General features: G+C 37.3%; 1 protein-coding gene across 4 annotated transcripts in view; it reads left to right on the forward strand.

Moving 5' to 3' along the window:
* Positions 1-19,963, forward strand: part of PCGF6 (polycomb group ring finger 6) — a 29,539-nt gene that overhangs the window by 2,171 nt on the left and 7,405 nt on the right. For 2 of the 4 annotated variants that reach the window (XM_068949758.1, XM_068949759.1), the window contains exons 3-9: positions 1,177-1,273; positions 1,961-2,016; positions 3,103-3,162; positions 3,761-3,869; positions 8,307-8,334; positions 11,529-11,627; positions 18,027-18,113. In XM_068949758.1, coding sequence (XP_068805859.1) covers positions 1,177-1,273; positions 1,961-2,016; positions 3,103-3,162; positions 3,761-3,869; positions 8,307-8,334; positions 11,529-11,627; positions 18,027-18,113 — 536 coding nt within the window. Of the gene's footprint in view, positions 1-1,176; positions 1,274-1,960; positions 2,017-3,102; positions 3,163-3,760; positions 3,870-6,871; positions 8,335-11,528; positions 11,628-18,026; positions 18,114-19,963 lie in introns of all 4 variants that reach the window. The other 2 variants (XR_011142122.1, XR_011142121.1) reach the window with 2 other exon arrangements.

Here is a 19,963-nt window from a genome sequence, read left to right on the forward strand (position 1 = left end):
GAATATGTAGGGAAAGATGTAACCTAAGTAAAAACAATAGCAAGAACTATTACATATATTTTTATTTATTTATTTATTTATTTTTTAAAGTAGACTGTAAGAATTCGTAATAAGTATGTTACTGAGAAAAGGAAGCTGAGAGGCACTGCTTATAGTGGACTGGAGAGTTTCCTAAACTGTTGCTGATGTGAACTGATAAGTTCACAAACCTGAAGACACAGCTACGTGGAAATAGCAGTTCCAGATGTGGAAACAATTATATGGATCCACAGAACAGCTAATCCATAACCTGATCTGTAGATGGATAATCAAAAACTTATTTCCCTGTTTTTATTTTGTTATTTTCCTCTCAGTCCTTGTGTTGTAATAACAGATTTTTTCCATTACTAACAGAACTGGTATTTTCTCCCAAAGCTATTAAATCCTTTTCTCTGAAACTGGCTCTTTAAAGCACGTTTCCATCTGAGCTGAAGAATCTCTGCTCCCTGGTATTTCCGGTCACTAACAGTTCACAAACTCTGATTTTTCTGTCTGTTTTTTTTTTTTTTTAATGAGTTGATATATACCATCTAATCTTCAGTGCAGTTTTTATTTAGGAAAACGAACAGTTATTAGTTAGGACAGCATATTTTTTTTTACATACAACTGTTTAATATCTTTAAAATGTTCTAGTAAGTGGTCTGGAACAGTTTAAAGTGTTCAAGTTAATATGGCGCTGATTTGATAGTAAGTTATTTATTTCAGATATCCCTACTCATTAGCTTTCCTTTCTGATTTTTAAAATAGGCATAAAATACAATAGAAAAGGCAGAATTATAATTTCTTACCTTAGTTCTTCTACTGAAACTGTTGGTAGGGTGTTTTTCAGCAAACTTTTTGTTTGCAGCAGATAGTATTCTGTTCATTTAGCTCTCTTTTTTTCTGGATAGCACAGTCATAATATTTAACCTCTTCCTTTACGTCAGTCAATTTATGACCTATAAATACTGAAGAGCGTTATATCCTGTACAGGCAGGGCTGGGATTTGCTTGGGTTTTATAGAGTTGTTGAAGGACTGTCTTCGTTTTGTCTCAAGCAACCTTTATGTGACGAGTCTGCATGTAATTTCTCCTCTTGTATAAGCACATGCTATTTTATAAAGGACATGTGACTTTTATGTTTTTTTTTTCTTTATAGTCTGTAAAAGCTGCATAGTGAGACACTTCTACTATAGCAACAGATGTCCAAAATGTAATATTGTCGTACATCAGACGCAGCCCCTTTATAACATCAGGTAATATGTTCGTGCCATTTTATAGGTGTAATTTTTGTCAGAAAGTTTACTTTAAATTTGTTCTTTCAGGGGGTTTTGGTTTTGTTTTACAGTCTTGTAATGCTTTCCTATTTCAAGTGAAGGATCAGCTACAAGAAACACATCATGTTCTTTGTTTATATGAGCTTCATATAGTTTCCGCAATGAGAATATAATTGCTCAATTTCCTTTCTCCAGTTTCTGACACTTTCTAGGGTTTGTTTTCACCTGCACCTCATTGGATATTTTTATGCGTTTGCCCAGGTGAAACTAAACCTTAACTATTTGCTTTGAGTACCTTTTAGACAAAACTTTGTTTGCATAGCATACTTGTTACTAACTCTGTAAATAAGAGTTTTAGTTTCCTGAACCATTTTTGAAGGATTTTTTTTCTTTTTTCTTTTTTTTTTTTCCCCCTCTTTGTGGCTTCTTTTATTGGAGCTCTGTTGTCAAGACCTGACTTTGGGAAGAGAGATCAGCAACTCCATCTGTCGCTTGCTTCAGCAGTGTGTTTGGCAGCTTTGTTATGGTTTAATGTAAAAGATTCTGGGCACCAAAAATGTCTGCATTGTAGCATGTTTCCTGAATTACCCAGCTTGTTAGTAACATAAGCACTTTAGACTTCCAAACTTGAAGGGCACTTGCTTTCATTTTTTTCCTCTTTCATAGACTGGACCGGCAATTGCAAGACATAGTGTATAAATTAGTTGTCAACTTGGAGGAAAGTAAGTACCTTTCTTTATCTTATTACCATCTAGATATGGTATCTTTATCTATTACCATCTGGAAAGACTGAAAAGAAAAGAGAAGAATTCAAAGCCCCGTTTCTACACTGGGCTCCTTAAAATAGTTTTGTAATGTTTTCCTCGTAAAACTACGAGATATAGTGGAACTTAACTATTAATCTTAATGAATCAACCATACCAACGAGCATCTTTCTGACTGCTAAGATGCTATTATATATGGTTATATGTACACTAGACATGTAAATGTGTGCATAATATGCAATGGTGATCTAGATTTTTTATTTTTTTTATCATTACAATGAAATAATAGCGATATTAAAGGTAAGTTTTGCTTGATGTTTTTAAAAAGCCTGTTCCAGATCTGGCATTGGACAAAGCAGTCGTTGTGTTGCAGGTGTTCTTTTTGCTCTCTTATCTCATAACATAAACATTTCACTGTTTCCAGAAAAACATCCAGGTAATATTCCAGTATCATGCCTCGTGTTTCTGTGATATGTACACTAAATGTCATTCTGTCTAATCATCATAAGTTCATTTGTCTCCCTTGCAAAAAGTTGCTAGGTCTGCTCAATTCTCTCAGGTATCTTTATTTTTCTCTCCTTGGCACGTTTCTTTTTCAGATTTACCAGGCTTATTCACTGTCATGTGCCAATTACCTTGAATGTGAGGAGGTGATGAATCTGATAGTGCTACGCAGTCCACTAGGGTGGACTGAGTGAAAGACACGCCTAGTGGACTGTATTTAGATCAATGTATAGATATGGAGAGAGAGAGAGTTGTGACAGCCAGAAGTACAGAAGGATGCTACTAGTTTTATAGCTTGTTCGTTATGCTTTATGACTGACTTATCTGATTTTTCTTTTTCCGGTTTTTATTAACAAAATCTTAGTCTAGGTATCTTAAGCAGACCAATGTCATAGGGAATACTAGTGACAGCGAAGGTCTGTCAATGCTTGCAATGCCTTTACTAATATTAGCCAGAAATGTTCTGACTATGGGAGACTATACGGCTATTCTCAGCTTCTGTAATAACATTCCAGTCTGTTCTGTGTTGTGTTTTTCCAGGAGAGAAAAAACAAATGCATGACTTCTATAAAGAAAGAGGATTAGAAGTTCCCAAACCAGGTGGGCTGTAATCACTTTAGAGGACGCTGTTAAGGAGATATTTGGCATACCATTAATTTTTAATAACTTCCCTTGAAATGCTAGTTCACAACTGAAGAAATTGGATTATTGGTTGTTGATTACTGTGCTTTGTCACAGTACTCAAATTACAGAAATACAGGATAACACTGACAGCACTTGAAACCAGATTGTGGTTGGATTTTGTTATTTTTAGTTACAGATCTTATTCTGCCTAGAACGAGGAAAATGTTTATAAAATGAGCATTCTTTTTATTTTCTTGTCTTAATAAATAATAAAAGGTATAAGAGAGTGTAAGCATAAGAACTTTAAACACTAGAGTCCATCGACACATGAGAGTTTGTCTTACTGTCAAACAAACAGCTATTTGAAGAGATGCCATGCTGAATGCTAAGAAAATGCTAGTGGTTTAGATATGCAGAATGAAATGAATAAAGAGCTGATTTAGTGAAATACTTAGGGTGAAATGCATGGGCACTTTTTCCTTATGAGCTCATCTGTTTTGCTTACTGTGTGTTGGCATGTTATGCTGTTTTTATTTCAAGTTGTGTTTTCATTTTGGCTATTTGGATATTTTAGCTGTCCCCCAGCCAGTTCCAGTGAGCAGAGGAAGACCTCGAAAAGTTCTGGGCTCTGTGTTCCGGATCCCACCAGAACTCGATATTTCGATACTTCTGGAGTTCATTGGGTGAGTTGTGGGCAAATGTACTACGAGCAGATGCCTGATATGAGGATGCTGCTTGTGTGTCTTGGACCATTACTGACTCCTAAGGTTTCACTGAACATATGTTTCCTCCACCTAAATAGCGGGTAGGGGAGCAATGTGAACTTGCTGCTGCGATAGTAGCAGTCAGCGGTGCATGGCTAGATGTACAGTTAAACATTTAAAGTGTCTTCCTATAAAAACAGCTTCCTGAAAAGTTTAGAATTTTAAAACTTACCTGTATTTTGTTTATTTTTAACAAAGCAGTGCAGTTTCAGTAAACTGAGTAACTGTCTGACCTGCCTCTCTGATGCTCCCTTAATCCCTGTAGGTGGGAGTACTGCTAATGCTGATGCTCTCCCAGAACTAGCTCAGGTCACTAGGGGACTGTAACTGTACATCATTACATGCTTTTATTAGCCAGAAAATACCGCATTCTAAGATAACTCACCAGGAAGGTGAGCCGTAGCACTTCAGAACTAAGGGAAGGAAAGCAAGGAAACGGCGCTGAATTCACTGTGATTGGAGTATTAATGTTTTGGGCGGAGCAGTTTCTTCAGGATATAGCACATGAAGATGAGTGATTGGAATACATTTTTCAGAATTACAACATATAGTGTCACTCTGATGCTGTATGCCTGGGAGAGTCTTATAACTAGTCCCACTTGGCTGGGCGGTATAGGTCAATTATACTAGTTAGGTCTCACTGGAAACAGAATGCATGCAGCCTTGGTGCTACTTCAGCAGAAGAAATGCCTTCTTACTGCGCCGGCTTCCGACGTTTGTGGCTTAAGAGCTTCTTTGACAGTGCATTAGGAATTTGATGCCTGCAGGGAATTTGGCAAATCACAATCAGTGGCAGTTTGATAATTTATAGGCAGCAAGGTTTATTCTGCATTTATCTGACCAAAGCAAGCTAGAAAACCTGGGTGGCAAGAGCAGCATTCCTCTAACTGTTATTGATGGGGCTAATAATACAGTCTGTTCTTAAATTTGTCTGACAGATTCCGTGATTTTAATCAATTAGGCAGAAGCTTTTTTTTTTTTTATCACCCTTAGAAATAAATTGTGAGAGGGAAATTCCTGCCAAAATATTTGAACTGTTTTCAGGAACAGAGGAAGCAGAAATTGCATTGCTTTGTCCAGGTGCAGATTTACAGGAGAGTGATTGAGAAAGGGAGGGCATGGGGTAAGAGCTATCACCGCTCTGATAACTGCACACGATGGAGCACCTCACTTTGTGGGGGAGGGAGTAGCTTGACTGTTGTGCAACTCTTACCCTTCTACCCAGATTGTGCCTGCTTTTGGCCTGATTTTGTCTGAACAAATTGTTCAGAGAACTCAAGTGTATAATCATAGCAAACTATTACACTAATGATGTAAAGTCAAGCCCTCAAGTACTGGGAAATTCTAGCAGCAAAGCATGCCATCTTGATTGAAGCTCACTCTTTGTAGATAACGTACAAAAAGACTAGGTCATGATATCACGTCCAATATTTCCACTGTGCCCCGCTTTACTCAGAATGCAGAACAGATTTTCTCTATAGATAAACTTTGGTCATGTGGGTTTTTTTCTTTGTTTCTTTAACTGGATGAGACGTAGGATCGTAAGAAGCGAAGAGAAGGTCTTACAGTTAAACCAGTCGAGAACTAAATTCAACCCTGCCTGTGCTAGAGTCTCCGTGTAATTCCACACACCTGACTTAATTTATGTTCTTCATTTTCTCTGTGCCTGACATACAGAAATGCTAAATGCTCGCAAGTGCACCTGAAAGCAATGGGACTCATTGACTAAATCTGTAGTATGAAGTGTTCTGCAAACAAATCGTTTTGGATGCTTTAAATTGGGCACATGCAGTTCTTGGTAACATTCTGGCACAATCTCTGTCTTGGGCCCCTCTTTTTAAACAAGGTATGATATTGCCGTTCTGCTAAATAGGAAGGTATGCAAATACATTCATTTGCATGAAGAAATGAGACCACTGAGGAAAGTAATGCTTTTACCATAAGAACAGGGTTGTTGTAAATAAAGCCAACAGTCAAGTACTGAATAAAGAGACAAGACATGATATAGCGGTTCACTGAGCAACCCTTGCCTATTCTGTTTAGTGAACACTTTCAATTAAATTTAAATATAGTTTTTAATTTGTAGACATATTTTTCTCCCTCAGTGAAAGCAGTATAAAATTCATGATGTAATTAGTGCAGAATCCCAGTGACCTGGTTTTCAGGCATATGATTGTTACTCCATTGGGTAAAATGTGAGTAAGTGTATGTACGCAGACATAAGGTAAAACGCTTGACTGAAACCTCATTGTGTATGCAGTTATTGTCTTGCCTCAGCTGTGGTGGTATCTCATTAAGTCAGGGTCTAGATGCAGTTTAAGACAGATGCTGTTTTTGAGACCTGTCACGAGTACCAGACGGTGGTGTGCTGGGCCAGTAGATGGCAGAGGGAGCACAGGCAGCCAAAGGGCATTGGCCCACACATATATCAAGAGCCCTTTGTCTTTCTCAGTGATACATTGCCAGTTACATTGTAAAATGACTTTAAAAATCTGAAATTAGATTTTTATACCAAGTGTGTGCCTTTCAGGTTGGAACATTGTTTCATAGTCTCATGAAACTTTTTATAGAGTCACTATCTTGACTGAAGCAATAGATACAGTTTGAATTCCTTGTAGTGAAGGTACTTTGTTTATGATTTCTCCTACTAAAGGTTCCTGGTTGCTTTTTCCCCTCTGGGATTCTCAGTAGGTACATTTTTCTTTTATCAGAGCAAGAGGCAGTTGTCAGGAAATTTAGACCTCATAAGTAATATGCATTTACGTGTCTGTGTGTGAAACTGGTTGTTTTTTAAATGTGTTTAGATTTGTCTTTCCAGTTTGATTTGAAGCTTCCGTTCCCGTGTTGGTAGCAAAGCAAGAAATGTTGTGGAAATACCATGTATACTATGTAAAACTATCCTATATGTTTTCATTACTTAGATGGAGGGAAGCACAGAAAGTTTCTAACAAGGAAGGGTGATGACTTAACAACAGAAAATCCCCAAACTTCCAGTTATGTGTTTTGAATTTTTATTTTTTATTTCTATTTTGCAATTTATTATAGTGACTTTTTAAATCTTTGTTATACCTTATATGTTTAAGGGTTAGTCTGTTTTCCTCTTCAAATGTCAAAATCAAGGAACTTACCTTGGCAATAAGAGATTAAGAAAGCTCTGTGGATAAAGAAAAGAACAGATTGGACCGTTCAACAGAAACTTTTGCTCTGAAAGTTTGTTTTAAATTGCCTATATAATGTCTCTACAGTATGTTAAATGGTGAAATCTTTCCTGTGGCAATAGAACTATAACGAAGAATGACTGCTGGAGTGGAAAAGCTTATCTGCCTATGTTTCTTGATAGCTTTAAATTTCATTTCAGCAGCAGAATTTGATGATAGTTTTACTTAACTCTGCCTCATGGCAGGTACATATTTTAGAGATACCTAAATTTTGTAACCTGAAATGTCATACTAATGTGTGGTCTGCACAAGCTTTAGAGTTTTCTTTTGTTGTGTGCCAAATGGTCAGTAGAAGTATAGTCTATTTATAGAGTGATATTTTATTTTTACCTCCTCCAGTGCAGTGAGTTACTGCATTTCTCTTCTCTTGTACATGCATCCTCACTAATGCAGTGCAAGAGTAGTGAGGATGTTGTGAATTGGGCATAATTCCTTGAGAGATTTTTATATACTCAGTGTTCCCCATGTTGTACTGCAGTGTGTAATCGCTAGTTGACGTGCACAGCCTGTACAAATCAATGAGTTATAGCCTCATTAAAGCCAGCTGGAAAATCTTTTGACACCTTTGTGCATGTTTCACCTTCCAGAGAAGCATCTACTACCTTCCCAAGTTCCTAGATAGCCTTAGTGTTAATACTGTGATATAAATAGTCTAGAAAGTTGACGTTTGGGCCAGAGCGTGTCTGCAGTGGTTGGGCACGTTTTGTCAGCAGCTTCTAGGTACTGTCTGTTGAAGTTTCAAATATCGAGGGCAGTGAGCTATGGAGGTCTAAACAGCATTAATATCGCGATCTATTCCTATGAAAATTAATGTTACAGTGTATTTATAAAATGTGGCAGTGTTTTGTTGCTTTTTTTCCATTTCATAAAAGCAGACTTTGAAGTTGCAAGTAGCTGAGTTCACAAGAGTGAAAGGGGGTTCCAAATAAAGGGCAGGAGAAAAAGATATATAAATTCAGTCTACTATTATTTCATTTTTCAGATTTTAATGAAAGGAAGAGCCTGGTTTAAAAAATAAGTTTGATATGCCAGACTCTTTATTATAATAGTGACTTACTGATTTAAGGGCTTGAAGGGTATTAATCCAACTGTTTATCTTAGCAATATTGATTGTGTTTACTCTTCTCTTGTTTTTCAGAGCTAACGAAGGCACAGGGAATTTTAAGGTGCAGATGTGATTTAAATTTTTTTTCTTCCGTTATTTACTTCAGAGATATGTATAACTTGAATGTATTTAATTTAGTTTATCTTTGTTTTTCTTGTACTGAGTACAGCCTGAACTTTCGCCAGCGTAGTAGTAACCCATCCTGGCTTATATTGTGCTTTTAAATCTATCACTGTGTAACATCACGGAGTAGGAAGATACGGCCCGAGAAGTTAAGGAATTACATTTTTCATAAGATAATGGGAATGATGCTAAAAAATTTTATCTAGGTGTTTCTAGCTTGTTATTCCTGCATCTCCCTCCAAGAGAGGAATTACTGTGGCTTTTCTTGGAATTCTACACAAGGGTATAGCTGTTGTCTAAGAAGATGCTCTAATTGTAGTGAAACATGTGAAACAGCTGCACTGAGGAAGCGTAGCCTGAGGTATAACAGTGGTGTAATAAAATTATGTGTGTTTAAATATACAAAAATAATTATGCATATTTTTGCTAGCCCTCACATTAGACTTCCTTATTCAGCAAAAAATTTATTCTTCTCTTGATCTCTTTGCTGACAACATTCATTACCTGAATGGTGGCTCTTCAGCTGAAACAAAAAATAGCATTCCTCATTCTTGCTAAAGGGTATGGCTGTTTGTCCAAGAGCTGGATCAGTACAAATCCATAGGGAAACTGCACATTGTTTGCTGCCTTCATGATTGTGTGGTCTGTAATTAGAGATGTTCAGAGGATTTCATTTCACTGGCTGAACATTTAGAAAACAGACTCTATTCATGGGCAAGGAGATATATACTGTGCAATTTTAAATTATATCACGCTTAATTTTGTATTATCTTGGAATTGTAGGAATAAAAAGATACAGAAAGGCACAGAATAATGGAGTGTAAGAGACACTTAAATTGTTTCAGTTAGCAGAGAAACTCCAATTTTACCGTTTAAGAATTTGAGCAAAAAGCATTTTACTAACTTAAGTATGGATTGTCTTAATTGTTCTGTTTTATTAATTTCATTTATGTTTTCAGCTGAACTGATTTCTGATCAATATATTTTCAGGCATAAATCTGAACAGTTGGATATGATTGCAATTGCTCATGTTATGAAGTTTGTTATGGCAGAGCTTAATATGCAATTTCAAACAAAGTTAACTCACAAATACAGAAATAAGACTTCATTGTCCTGAAGAGTTGAATTATGAGTGCAATTTTATAAATAGAAATTAACCTGCAGAAGGGAAGAACGTTTCTGAAAACATAGGCATTCAGTTTTCTTCTTCATTTGTTATTTTTTCCCTCTGGCATTTTTTCTCCTATTTTTTCCCTTCTCTTTCACACTTTTTAAATGTGGCTTCTTCCCTTTATATTGCTTCACATCCTTCTTGTCTCAACGCTTACCTTCTTTACAATATGTTTTTCATCCTGTTTATCTTGGACCCAACAAGAATGACTGTAGGGCAGTTTAACTATTGTATTACCTTGTGTTTTCTAATAGTAAAGATGCTTGTGCTAGACATTTATTTCTTCAAATTTTTAAAGGTGTATTCCAGAGGGAATCGTTTTACCATTTTAAAAAAAACAACAGCAACAACTTAGCTCTAACATCATTAAGGAGTGTTTATGATTTAGGGTGTTTTTTAAGTCATGAGTGGCGTCCTGCTCACTTTAACTCTAGTGTTCTGAGGATGTTGAAGTTCGTGAAAGGCTGCCTATCTTTAAACACAGTGAATAGTTCTTTACTGCAAATAGTCTTACTAGTATGCTAGGTTTATCTATGGACTAAAGTGCCATTCAGCATACGTTTATATTTAGATTTGAGAGCTAAAGATTTTTTTTTTTTAATTGTAGTATTTCTTAAAAATCGTAAACTGGTGTTTTCCTACACCGTTTCAAAATTCTTTGCTGTATCTTAACTCTGTACTTCAGTAACTCTGTCACTTCTTCCTCCTTTCTATCCTTATGTTCTTCTTCGCTGCCTCTGTCTTTCCTTAATCTTCATACTTTCTCTATGTCCAAGTAGTTTACCTATCCATCTTCCAAATCCATCTCGTAATTTCCAGTTTTCACAAAACTTACCCTTGTTCTCTTCTTAACATTGTTCTTTCCTTACCTTTTTATCGGTCTTATTTGTCTGAACTAGACGTTGAACCTCATATATAAGAGGGTTTTCAGCTTTATGACAGGGTAGGGCATGCAGCAAGCATATGTGTATCATCACCAAACTTGCAGTAGCATGGGTCCCCAGATCAGGTCTGGCTGGTATTTTTAGCTCTTAAACATAGAAATCAAATTGTTCTTCTAAAACCACAGTTATCATGGATACGTATGTGCATTCATGATTTAGTGGAAGGCTAGACTCTGACCTTATTTCAAATGGAAAGAGCCTGGTGAAGCTGGATAGCAAATCACAGCTATTCAGAATTTGTGAACATGGATTGCAATCATCTGCTCTGTCTTTATGCTTCTTAACTTAGTCCCCAATATCACCTGTCAGCTATTTAGAATTTTAGTCATGGAAGAGAAAACCATTAAAATCTTTGTGATTGGTATAATAAATGACTTGCTATTGTAATTCTCACTATGAAAATATTTAGCAACAATATGAGAAGATTTCAGACCAGTCTTGCCCTAGTGTTCTGCCTAGTAGCATTTTTTTAAATGATTCTGGAATTTCATGAATTAAGTTGTTTGCAGCCCAAGCCATAATACTTTTGGAATGCTAAAGAACTTCAAAGCTCCTTGCATTACAGAGTGATGTGGTTTTATTTTCTGAATTAATGTTTGACACACAAGGCTGATTCAGGAAAAAGAACCAGATTGTAGAAAATCTCTCTCATATGCCTCTGAGTAAATGATTTTATTTTCTGAAATAAAAGCTCTTAAAATTCTGCGTGATACTGATTTCTGTGCTGAATTAACAGCAAATCTCACTCTCCAGTACTTCAATAATGAAAAAAGACTGAAGTCAATAGCCAGTTATTTTTAAGCTTGGTTTTAAACAGCAGCAAGTTTGAACCCAGAGTCTGATTAATTCATATTTAGTCCCTTTCCTGTGGGGTGATAGGGAAGTAGATAAGAGATGGGTCCAAAATTTAAGTTGTCTTCACCTGTTCAGTTGGGCCTTCAGGACTGTTTTGGCGTTTGTGGGGGATGACGGCTGGAAATGCACAGTATCGTAAAATCTCATATTTGTTCTTTGCAGCCTTTGGAAAAGAAGTTTGTGCGTGTTTCAGGGGAGGCAACCGTTGGACATGTGGAGAAATTTCTCAGAAGAAAAATGGATCTGGATCCTGCTTGTCAGGTATGCTGTAAAGCTGATCGGCTTCTCGTAGAGTGAAAGCTTTTCTTCTGACATGTTAACTGAATGATGTATTTAGATCTTACTAGTTCACTGTGATCAATGTAATACATACGCTTCAGACAGAACACTTCTGTTGTCCATCAGAAACTAGAAGGGATGTAGTTCTTTAATGCTGTAAGTGTGCTCTTAAATGTTGTGATCCGCAAGGAATAACTTGCCCAACTCGCTTGCAATGTGTTTACATTCTCTGTATGCATAAAGAAGAATTATAAAGAATTTTTGAAGTGCTGTGTAAGATTTCAGCAGATGAAATTCAAAAGCAAAATATACTGCTGTCTCAAAGATAGAATTAAGCCTATAGGCAGGAAAGTGTGGAGCCTGGGAGTGTATGAAGGTAGAGGCTGGGACAGGAGCTGAATAACAGTAAAATTGAATTGAACGTTGAAGGAAGCCAGCGATGAGGAGAGGGATGAGAAAGGATGCCAATATTTTAGGTGGAAGTGTCGGAATGAGAGCTATGAAAGCAAAATGTAGGGACGTGCCTCCAGGTAAGAATTTGGAGGATCAGAATATGCAATGGAAGTTAAGTTGTTAGGCAGCCAAGTTGTTAGGAATTGCATGTCAAAATCCTTTTCAACTCTTAAATAAGTTCCAGCAAACATTCAGTTGTGAAGGCTGCAGGAATTTCTTAATGTATAAATGATTGTTGTTAACTATTGGTAATTGAAAAATCCAGCTATTAATGAGAACAGACAAAGAGCAGAAGTTGAGGCTTTGGAGTTAAGGCTGTTTCATACAGCAATAAATTTCCGAGGCAATACATCATGACTGTGTGCGCTAGTAATGAGTCTTTATTTGTGCTACTTACCTTTTCTGTGATGACAGAACAAATTGGATATAAATTATTCATCATCCTGAAGTAGTAACGTATTTTCATTTACTGATTCCCTCCTCGTAAGAGTCCCTTTAGCTTCTTTGTCAGATAGTGGTGACTTGATATCATGAACAAATAAAAACCTCCTCAAAACGAGGCTAGAGAAACCTCTTACATTAATGGAGTTGCGGCTTACTTGAGGGCAAGGGATTGTCTTTTTTGTCTGGATTTTCTTCAGCATTACACCATAATCTCAATTTTCAGAAACACTGAGCATCCATAATGAAAACGGCAGGTGCCAACCTCTCAAAATCAAGCCAAGCCTGTGTTTTGGATGTCTGTCAGATTTTGCAATCTTGCGATTGTCTTAACCGAGTTGATGTGAGAAATTATTTTCCGCTTTGTTGCTTTCTGCTTGGACTTCATCAGACAAGAAGTGCTCTATTGTTAATGGAGAAATGTTACTCTGTCTAAGAAAGCTGATGACTTGATAGACTTCCTTTCTCAAGATGATATTGCTAGCTGCTGACCAAATAATTTATCTCTGCTAGTATCCAATATGCCATTCTGGAGTAAGGCAATAAGGCATAATGCTTGGCTCATTCTAATCGCTGGCCTTTTCTGCTGGAGCTCTGCCTGTCTGGAAAAGGTGTTAACTCTGCTCTAATTCTTCCACAGTCAGATCCTTTATCGGCCTTTTTTTTTTTTTTTTTACTGATGCTTTTTTTTTCTACTTGTTTCTTTTCCCTTGGCCGCTAGAAACACGTAGTAGTATTTCAGGCCACAAATTGAATGATTTCTAGAGTATATTCAGGCCTATCTTTGAAAGATTAGGAAATTAAGAAAATTAAGCAGGAAGTATTTTTCCTATACTGATTCATCATTTCTTTGCCACGTAGGGACTTAAGAGTAAGGGAGTACATGTACCAAACTGTCATCTTCTCATTGTAGTATGCAGAACTGAAACTGATGGTTTGTTGGTAAAGCTGTAGGGAGAGAAAGAGGTGTCAGATGTGTCACTGAAGAATAAAAAGACTCAATCACGTCTTACTCCAGCTTTCGAGGGTGGCTAACAAAATACAAACAGTAAAACTAAATTAAGGAAAAATATGAATATAAATCATCAGACAGAAGCATTTAGGGAGATACATTGTCAATCATGTGCGCAAAGATACAAAGAATGTAAATGTGAAAGGTGTATAGCTGCTTCTTTTTTTAATTTACTGCAAAAATTTGGAAGAGGATTGAGGAATTGTAATGGTTCCCTTCCTGTAGACTTCCCCAAGAATGTTAAAAAAGCACGTTGTCCGAAATTAGTTTCTATTGCTTCTTTAATATTGGTTTTGTCTTGATTTCTGACTCTCTAGTTCTTCATCATGTTTACCTCAAATAACTAATCTCTGCATAAAAGTGTCACAAGCTTGATGTGTCCAACTTCAGCCTAGAATCCAAGAACTAAATCCTCCTGGGAAGCTAGGAAATTCCTTATTGCACACATTTCAGGCACTCTTGTGCTAAAATGCACTACATTTACAGGGGGTTTTTTTCCCCCGTTTTTTTTCTACAGAAAACTGTTACTGGCACAGAGTTTAACCATGCTTTACCTGAGACTCGAAAGGATTTGACTGTGAGGAAGAAGGGCAATGTGTCCTTCCTCCTTGCTCTCCTTAGTATATTGGTTATATCCTTGGTTTGTTGATGCTTTCAGTAAAGACACCAGTAAATGAAATCAGTTCCTACTGAGTAGCATGTTTGAATAGTTTGCAAAAGTATTATTTGGAGAGTGTTTTAGTTATTACCTGTTAGAGCTGGTTCCATGACTGAGTGATAAAAAGTATGTGTTACCCATTCTCCCAAACTGCTGACTGTCCTTACACTTTTTTTACTTGATTTGTTTCTGTGGAATATTAGCTAATATTTGCACTTATTCGTTGACCTGCACAAGTGGGATGGGTTGAGTTTAATGAAAATGTGGAATGAGAAACCACCTCTGACTCCTGTGTGATAGTATATTTAAATCTAAAGGCAGTTTTGAAGCTGCTGTTTTCTTCTAGTCTGGAGAGTGCAAGCCTCAAATTATTTGCTGACTTTTGCATTTGAGTTTGCAAATGGATTATGATTCAAATTCCCTAGTTTATCTGAAAGGTTAAGGCTTTGTTTATTTTTATCTATTGCTTTGGCTGACAGACTGTGGTTTGCTCTTACTTATGCTTTATTTTGATCTCTGTGCTTTGCGCAAGAATTACTTTTCTGTATGTATACATATATTTCTGATTAAAGTCATGAATATTCTAGTTGGAATTTGTTTTTTTTTGAGGAAATATTGAGAATATTGAGACTAACTTTTTGGGATTGCTAGTCATAGCTAAGTGGGTAACACTTAATTTGAGCTAAGTACAGGCTATGGTGTATGGAACCCATTAGACGCTTGGCTTTGACATCTGATGTACATCTGTGCAGTTTATTTTGCCTAAGAATGGAGAGAAAATGGGAAATTAATGGGATATACAATTTCTTTTGAGGTCATTCTGCAGCAGCATTATCCTTTCTTGCCAGAGGTAGCAGAGCAGTCCCTTAATCACAAAGTGGAGACTTGCAGCTCATCTGATCTGAATGCATTAGTGTGGTTGATGGGCAGAAGTGTTCCCTAATCAGACGTGCATTCCTGAAAGTATGTATGTAAAGTGGAGTCTATGGGGAAAGACTGGTGGTAAGTCTGTGCTCATACTGTGTAGTTGCTGATGCAATCTCTTCATGCCAGTCTTAGACTCTAAAATAGATGCATCTGGTACATTAGAATAGTAAATAGCTAAAGGAAGTGGAAGGTTTTGCTAGCTTTTGGATGATTAGCCCAAATACTCAGGCCAACCTCTAAAACTTTTTCTTTGCCCTTCCCTGGATAGCATGAGTTGACATAGAAGCTATGGATTGAGGCATAATGCTTTCTGGGCCAAATTTACCCTTGGGATGAGCCTTATGTGGGATGTCCCTTATATGAGAGTTTCACATTTTACTTTACTTGTAATTGTCTGTTACTGTGACTTTTAGAGAAATAGCTCTTGTGTGCAGCAAACATGCCGCCTAACGAAAATAAATGGCATAATGGAAAGGCTTATTTATCTTACTAAGAGTTTTATCAGGTATGACTGAGTTGTTTGGTAGCTGCACCTCCATGTTTCCTTTCAGCAAAAGGTCAAACTATATTTGCTGCTGTCTCACTAGCTGTCAGTACCAGTTGGCTTCAATTTCACCAGTTAGTTGAGACTAGTAAATTTATAGCATTTGTGTTGATGGTGCCTCTTTTGTACATAGACTAATTAATTTCTGTGTGGCACAAAGATATCTGAGACAGATATTTTGCAACTGACTTCCATACTTAGCTGGCATTTTTTTTTTCACTGTATATTTTATTCTCTTGTCCTTGCAGAATGAATCTTAGCATACAGTTAGCAGGGAGACATTCAAGCTCTGGCGCTAGAATGCGGAGATTAGGCATTTGGTATTCAGAGCACTCTAAGGAGGTGGATGTGCAAAACCATTCTCCATAATTTATTTGAATACACTGAATCTTTAATGACTATCATTTGAAACTGAAACAGTAGGGTCAACAGTGGGGAATTTCCAAACAAGCATTCTGATTCTGTACTGCGAGATTGTCAGTGGTTACCATGATGTCTGTTTATATCCTATAGTAGTCATTAGTTTATTTTTTTCTATTTCTGTATAGAATGCATGTGTGTGCACACACACATGCACACAAAAGTGGGAGCAAGATTGAGTTTTCAGTGCCTTATGGTATAAATAATTGTTAGCTTATAACCCAGAAGTAATTAATCTCATATGTCACCAGAAATCATAGGAGGCATGCCTCTCTTCCTGTGGTAATAATTATACAGGCTAGAGTGCAAGGGAGCCAGAGGAGACATGACTGTAGCCAGCTTTCAAAAAGAAAAAATATCTATTTCTTTCAGGTTCGATATTTTAAATACCTCGAATACTGGTGTTTTTAAAAAAAATCATTATTAGGATCAATAATTCATCAATATTTAATGTTATATCTGGATGAATTTTTACACTCTGGTTTCTTCCTAAAGCTAAGAGCAGAGTAAGAAGAATGCCCATTTTTAGAACCATTATTTAAAATTCAACCTAAAGCGGATGGAGTATTCCACATAGTTCTCATGCTACAGATGAAGTGAAGTAACCTAACCTTTTTGAGCCTCTAAGGAGTAGAATTCCTTCCCAGAACAACATGTAGTCAACCAGCATGAGGCATAATTCTGAATCTTTTCATGAGGAACAAGAGAGAAATAGTGGGTCAGCATGCGGAAGAGCAGAAATCCAATCAAAATGAATAGCTGAAGCAGAGAAAACAGTCCGTCCTGTAGTGCAGTGTGACCATATAACCATATAAAGGAATGTGTAATGATATTGCAGTAAGCTTCCTGGCTGCTGCAGTGGCAAAGCTCAGACTTGTCCTTTGCAGGAAGTTGTAGGACAGCTCATTGTCAGTGCTCTTAATTTCAAAGTTTGGTCATTGTAATTAATTTACAGAGGAGAGGCCTCTCATTTCCCTACTTAGGAATTGCTTATGAAAAAATATAACTAAGCTGCATTTGTGGAAGAATGTGACTGTGTTGTTTGCTGCTCTAATTTGGGATGTTAGAGTCTGGATTTACACTATGCACAGTCTTTTGGTGACAGCTAGTAAATTCATAGTAATTTTACAAAGAAATCTGTACTCTATAAAAATCAAGGCAAGGATTTCAGAATCTCTAGTTCTGAATTAGCTATCATTTCCCCAAATAACTGTTTTTATGGGCAGTTGCTTAATGTAAACACCTCCTCCAGAATTGCAGGCATCATTGACGTAGTTTTGCTGCAGTGGAGGACATTGCTTAGAACTGCTGAGTATGCCCTTCACTTGTATCATGGAAGTACTGATTGCGTTTTGAAGAAAGGCTGTGTGAGGCATTTGCTGATAGTAGCATGCAGTGAGCTGTTCTTTTCTGTTCAACCACTTCTTTCAGACCGATCTTATTAAGCAGACATATGTGTTTCCTCATTCAGGATAAGGATAAGGGTAGCACTGTCTCATCTCCTGCCAGTAGCACAGACAACCTTTGCCATTTTTCAAAGCTGATGAGTGACCCTGGATGTCTGTGAGACAATTTTAATGCGTGACCTAAGTTCCCATTGAATCCATCAAAACTATTACTAAGCAGCTCTTTTTTCAGCAGTGAGACCAAACTGGGAGTGAAACAATAAACTGTCCTCTCTGTTCCAGAAGCGAGCCTCAGTTCTACCTTGGGAAGGTGTAGGCAGGGGAGAGCATTAATGCTAGGCCTGCTAAATAAGTTCAGAGAACAAAGATGAAGACGACTTTGGTGTCCAAGGTGCTAGAATAGCGCTCGTCTGACCGGCACTGGATTTACTTTATGAAATACCAAATTTAAAGTGGTTAAACAGTTTTGCTAGTCCAAGGATAGGTTGAACTTTTTGACCATGTTTGTGTTCTTTCACAGGTAGACATAATCTGTGGTGATCACCTGCTAGAACACTATCAGACACTGAGGGAAATTCGTCGAGCCATAGGAGAGAATGCAATACAGGTAGGTGTGGTAGCTGGGGCTTTGTTCTTGGTTTTGTATTTTAAAACAGAACACTTTGTTAAGCTGTCAGGTAGCACCAGCTTGTATGAAGAAGTCACGTACAAAGTCTTTTCAGCTTTACACAAAACGTTCTTTATATTGGAAATAGAGTTGAGGTGTATACCACATGCTAAGAGTGTTCTCGATGGTTTGATGACGTTCTGGATATGAGCTTTTTCTATTCTGAAACAAGTTGCTATCATACCAGAAATAAATTAAACCGGCCTTTCTTTCCGTTAACGTTTCTTGTCATCCTCCCTGGTGATTGTATCGCTGCAGGAAATCAAAGGACTGAAGCATCGCAGCTAAAACTAGCCTTGTGACTGGGTCAGAGAGTCAAACATAAAAGCACAAACTAAAGATGCAGAGTAATGAATGCAATCAGTATGCTTGATGTGTATGATACAGCTCCTGAAAGCAGCCTGAGTGTATAGCCAACTATTTATTGTTGATAATTTACTGATTGCTGCTGGCTCTGCAAGTAAGAAGACATTATTTAACTTCCTTGGGAGTCTTTTCAAGCCTCTTTACAGTAAGAGAGATCGCACTGTTCTAGAAGTGCAGCAGCAACAGCACAATCTGTCCAGGCAGAGTAGGATATAGATGTAAACCAGGATGTATGGTAACCTCTCCATTAATCAAATCCTGGCAGTCTGAAATAATGGCTAATCTAATACTGACCTAATTCTTATTAGAAAAGTGTATTTCTACTGTATCATATTTGAAAAGCAACTTAAACACATGGCATAAAGGCTAAAGTAGTTGCATATTTAGTTCATTTGACTTGTTTGCACACACACAAGCAAAACACTGTATATTTAAACTTCCCGTTAAGCCCTTTACTGCTGCAAGAGGGGTTCTCGGTCAGAGGCAAGAAGCGAATGCCTACTTGAAAGTATCTTGGACAGTGTACATCCTGTATCTGATTTGAGGAACCAGGAGGGGTCTAATGGTTGGGACAGAGACACGATTTGCACATGGCTGATGCAATAGTGCTGACTGACCTTAAAAACGTTTGAGGCTTGTTGACTATTCTCTTTCACTGCAGCAATTGCAGTAAACGTCAAGCTTGCTGTCTTGGCTGCTTACAGAATAATATGAACTGAAAATGCAATCTAACCCACTATAGGGGGCGAGGGGCAGATACTGGGAGAAGGAAGCCACTGGCAAAATAAACTCACTTCTGACTTAATGAATTGATTGTAAATAAATGCAGCAATCAACACAGTGATTAAATATCCTCTTCTAAAAACTTCAGGTATCATCAGGGGGACAATTCGTAGCCAGAATTAAGGGCTTTTAAACTTCATTCTCACACAAAAGCTTTTCATGTGTGAAAAATGTTCTTGGGAAAGGACTTTAAGGAAAACTGCATTGGCTTAATTTCTTTGCAGAAATAGTTTTGCATGACTGATATTTAGTGACTGAGTACCAATCAGCAGCTCTAGGAAGAGAACAGTCGTCTTGAGATACATTCTCCAGGGATGTATCAAATTTTGTTACTACAAAATCAGTATGTTTGTGATGAATTCTAGCAAGCCTGCTACGCTGGGCAAACCAAGAAAGGTCTTTGCTTTTCTGAAGTCCTGTGTTTTCATAGTCACTTTTGCCAGTAAATTTGGAAGATGAGGTTCAGCCTTAATTTTTCTTTTTGTTGCAAAACCTGTTAGGATGCCCAGTAGTTACAGTAGGTACGGTGCAAATACACTGCAGTTCCTTCTTTTGGGGCATTGCAGTAAATGTGACACCTCTTCATTTTTTATGTTCTGACTTCTTATTATTTGTCAGAAATAAGAGGATGCATTTCTAAT

The sequence above is a fragment of the Struthio camelus genome, chromosome 7, assembly GCF_040807025.1.
Source record: "Struthio camelus isolate bStrCam1 chromosome 7, bStrCam1.hap1, whole genome shotgun sequence".
Lineage (NCBI taxonomy): Eukaryota > Metazoa > Chordata > Aves > Struthioniformes > Struthionidae > Struthio > Struthio camelus.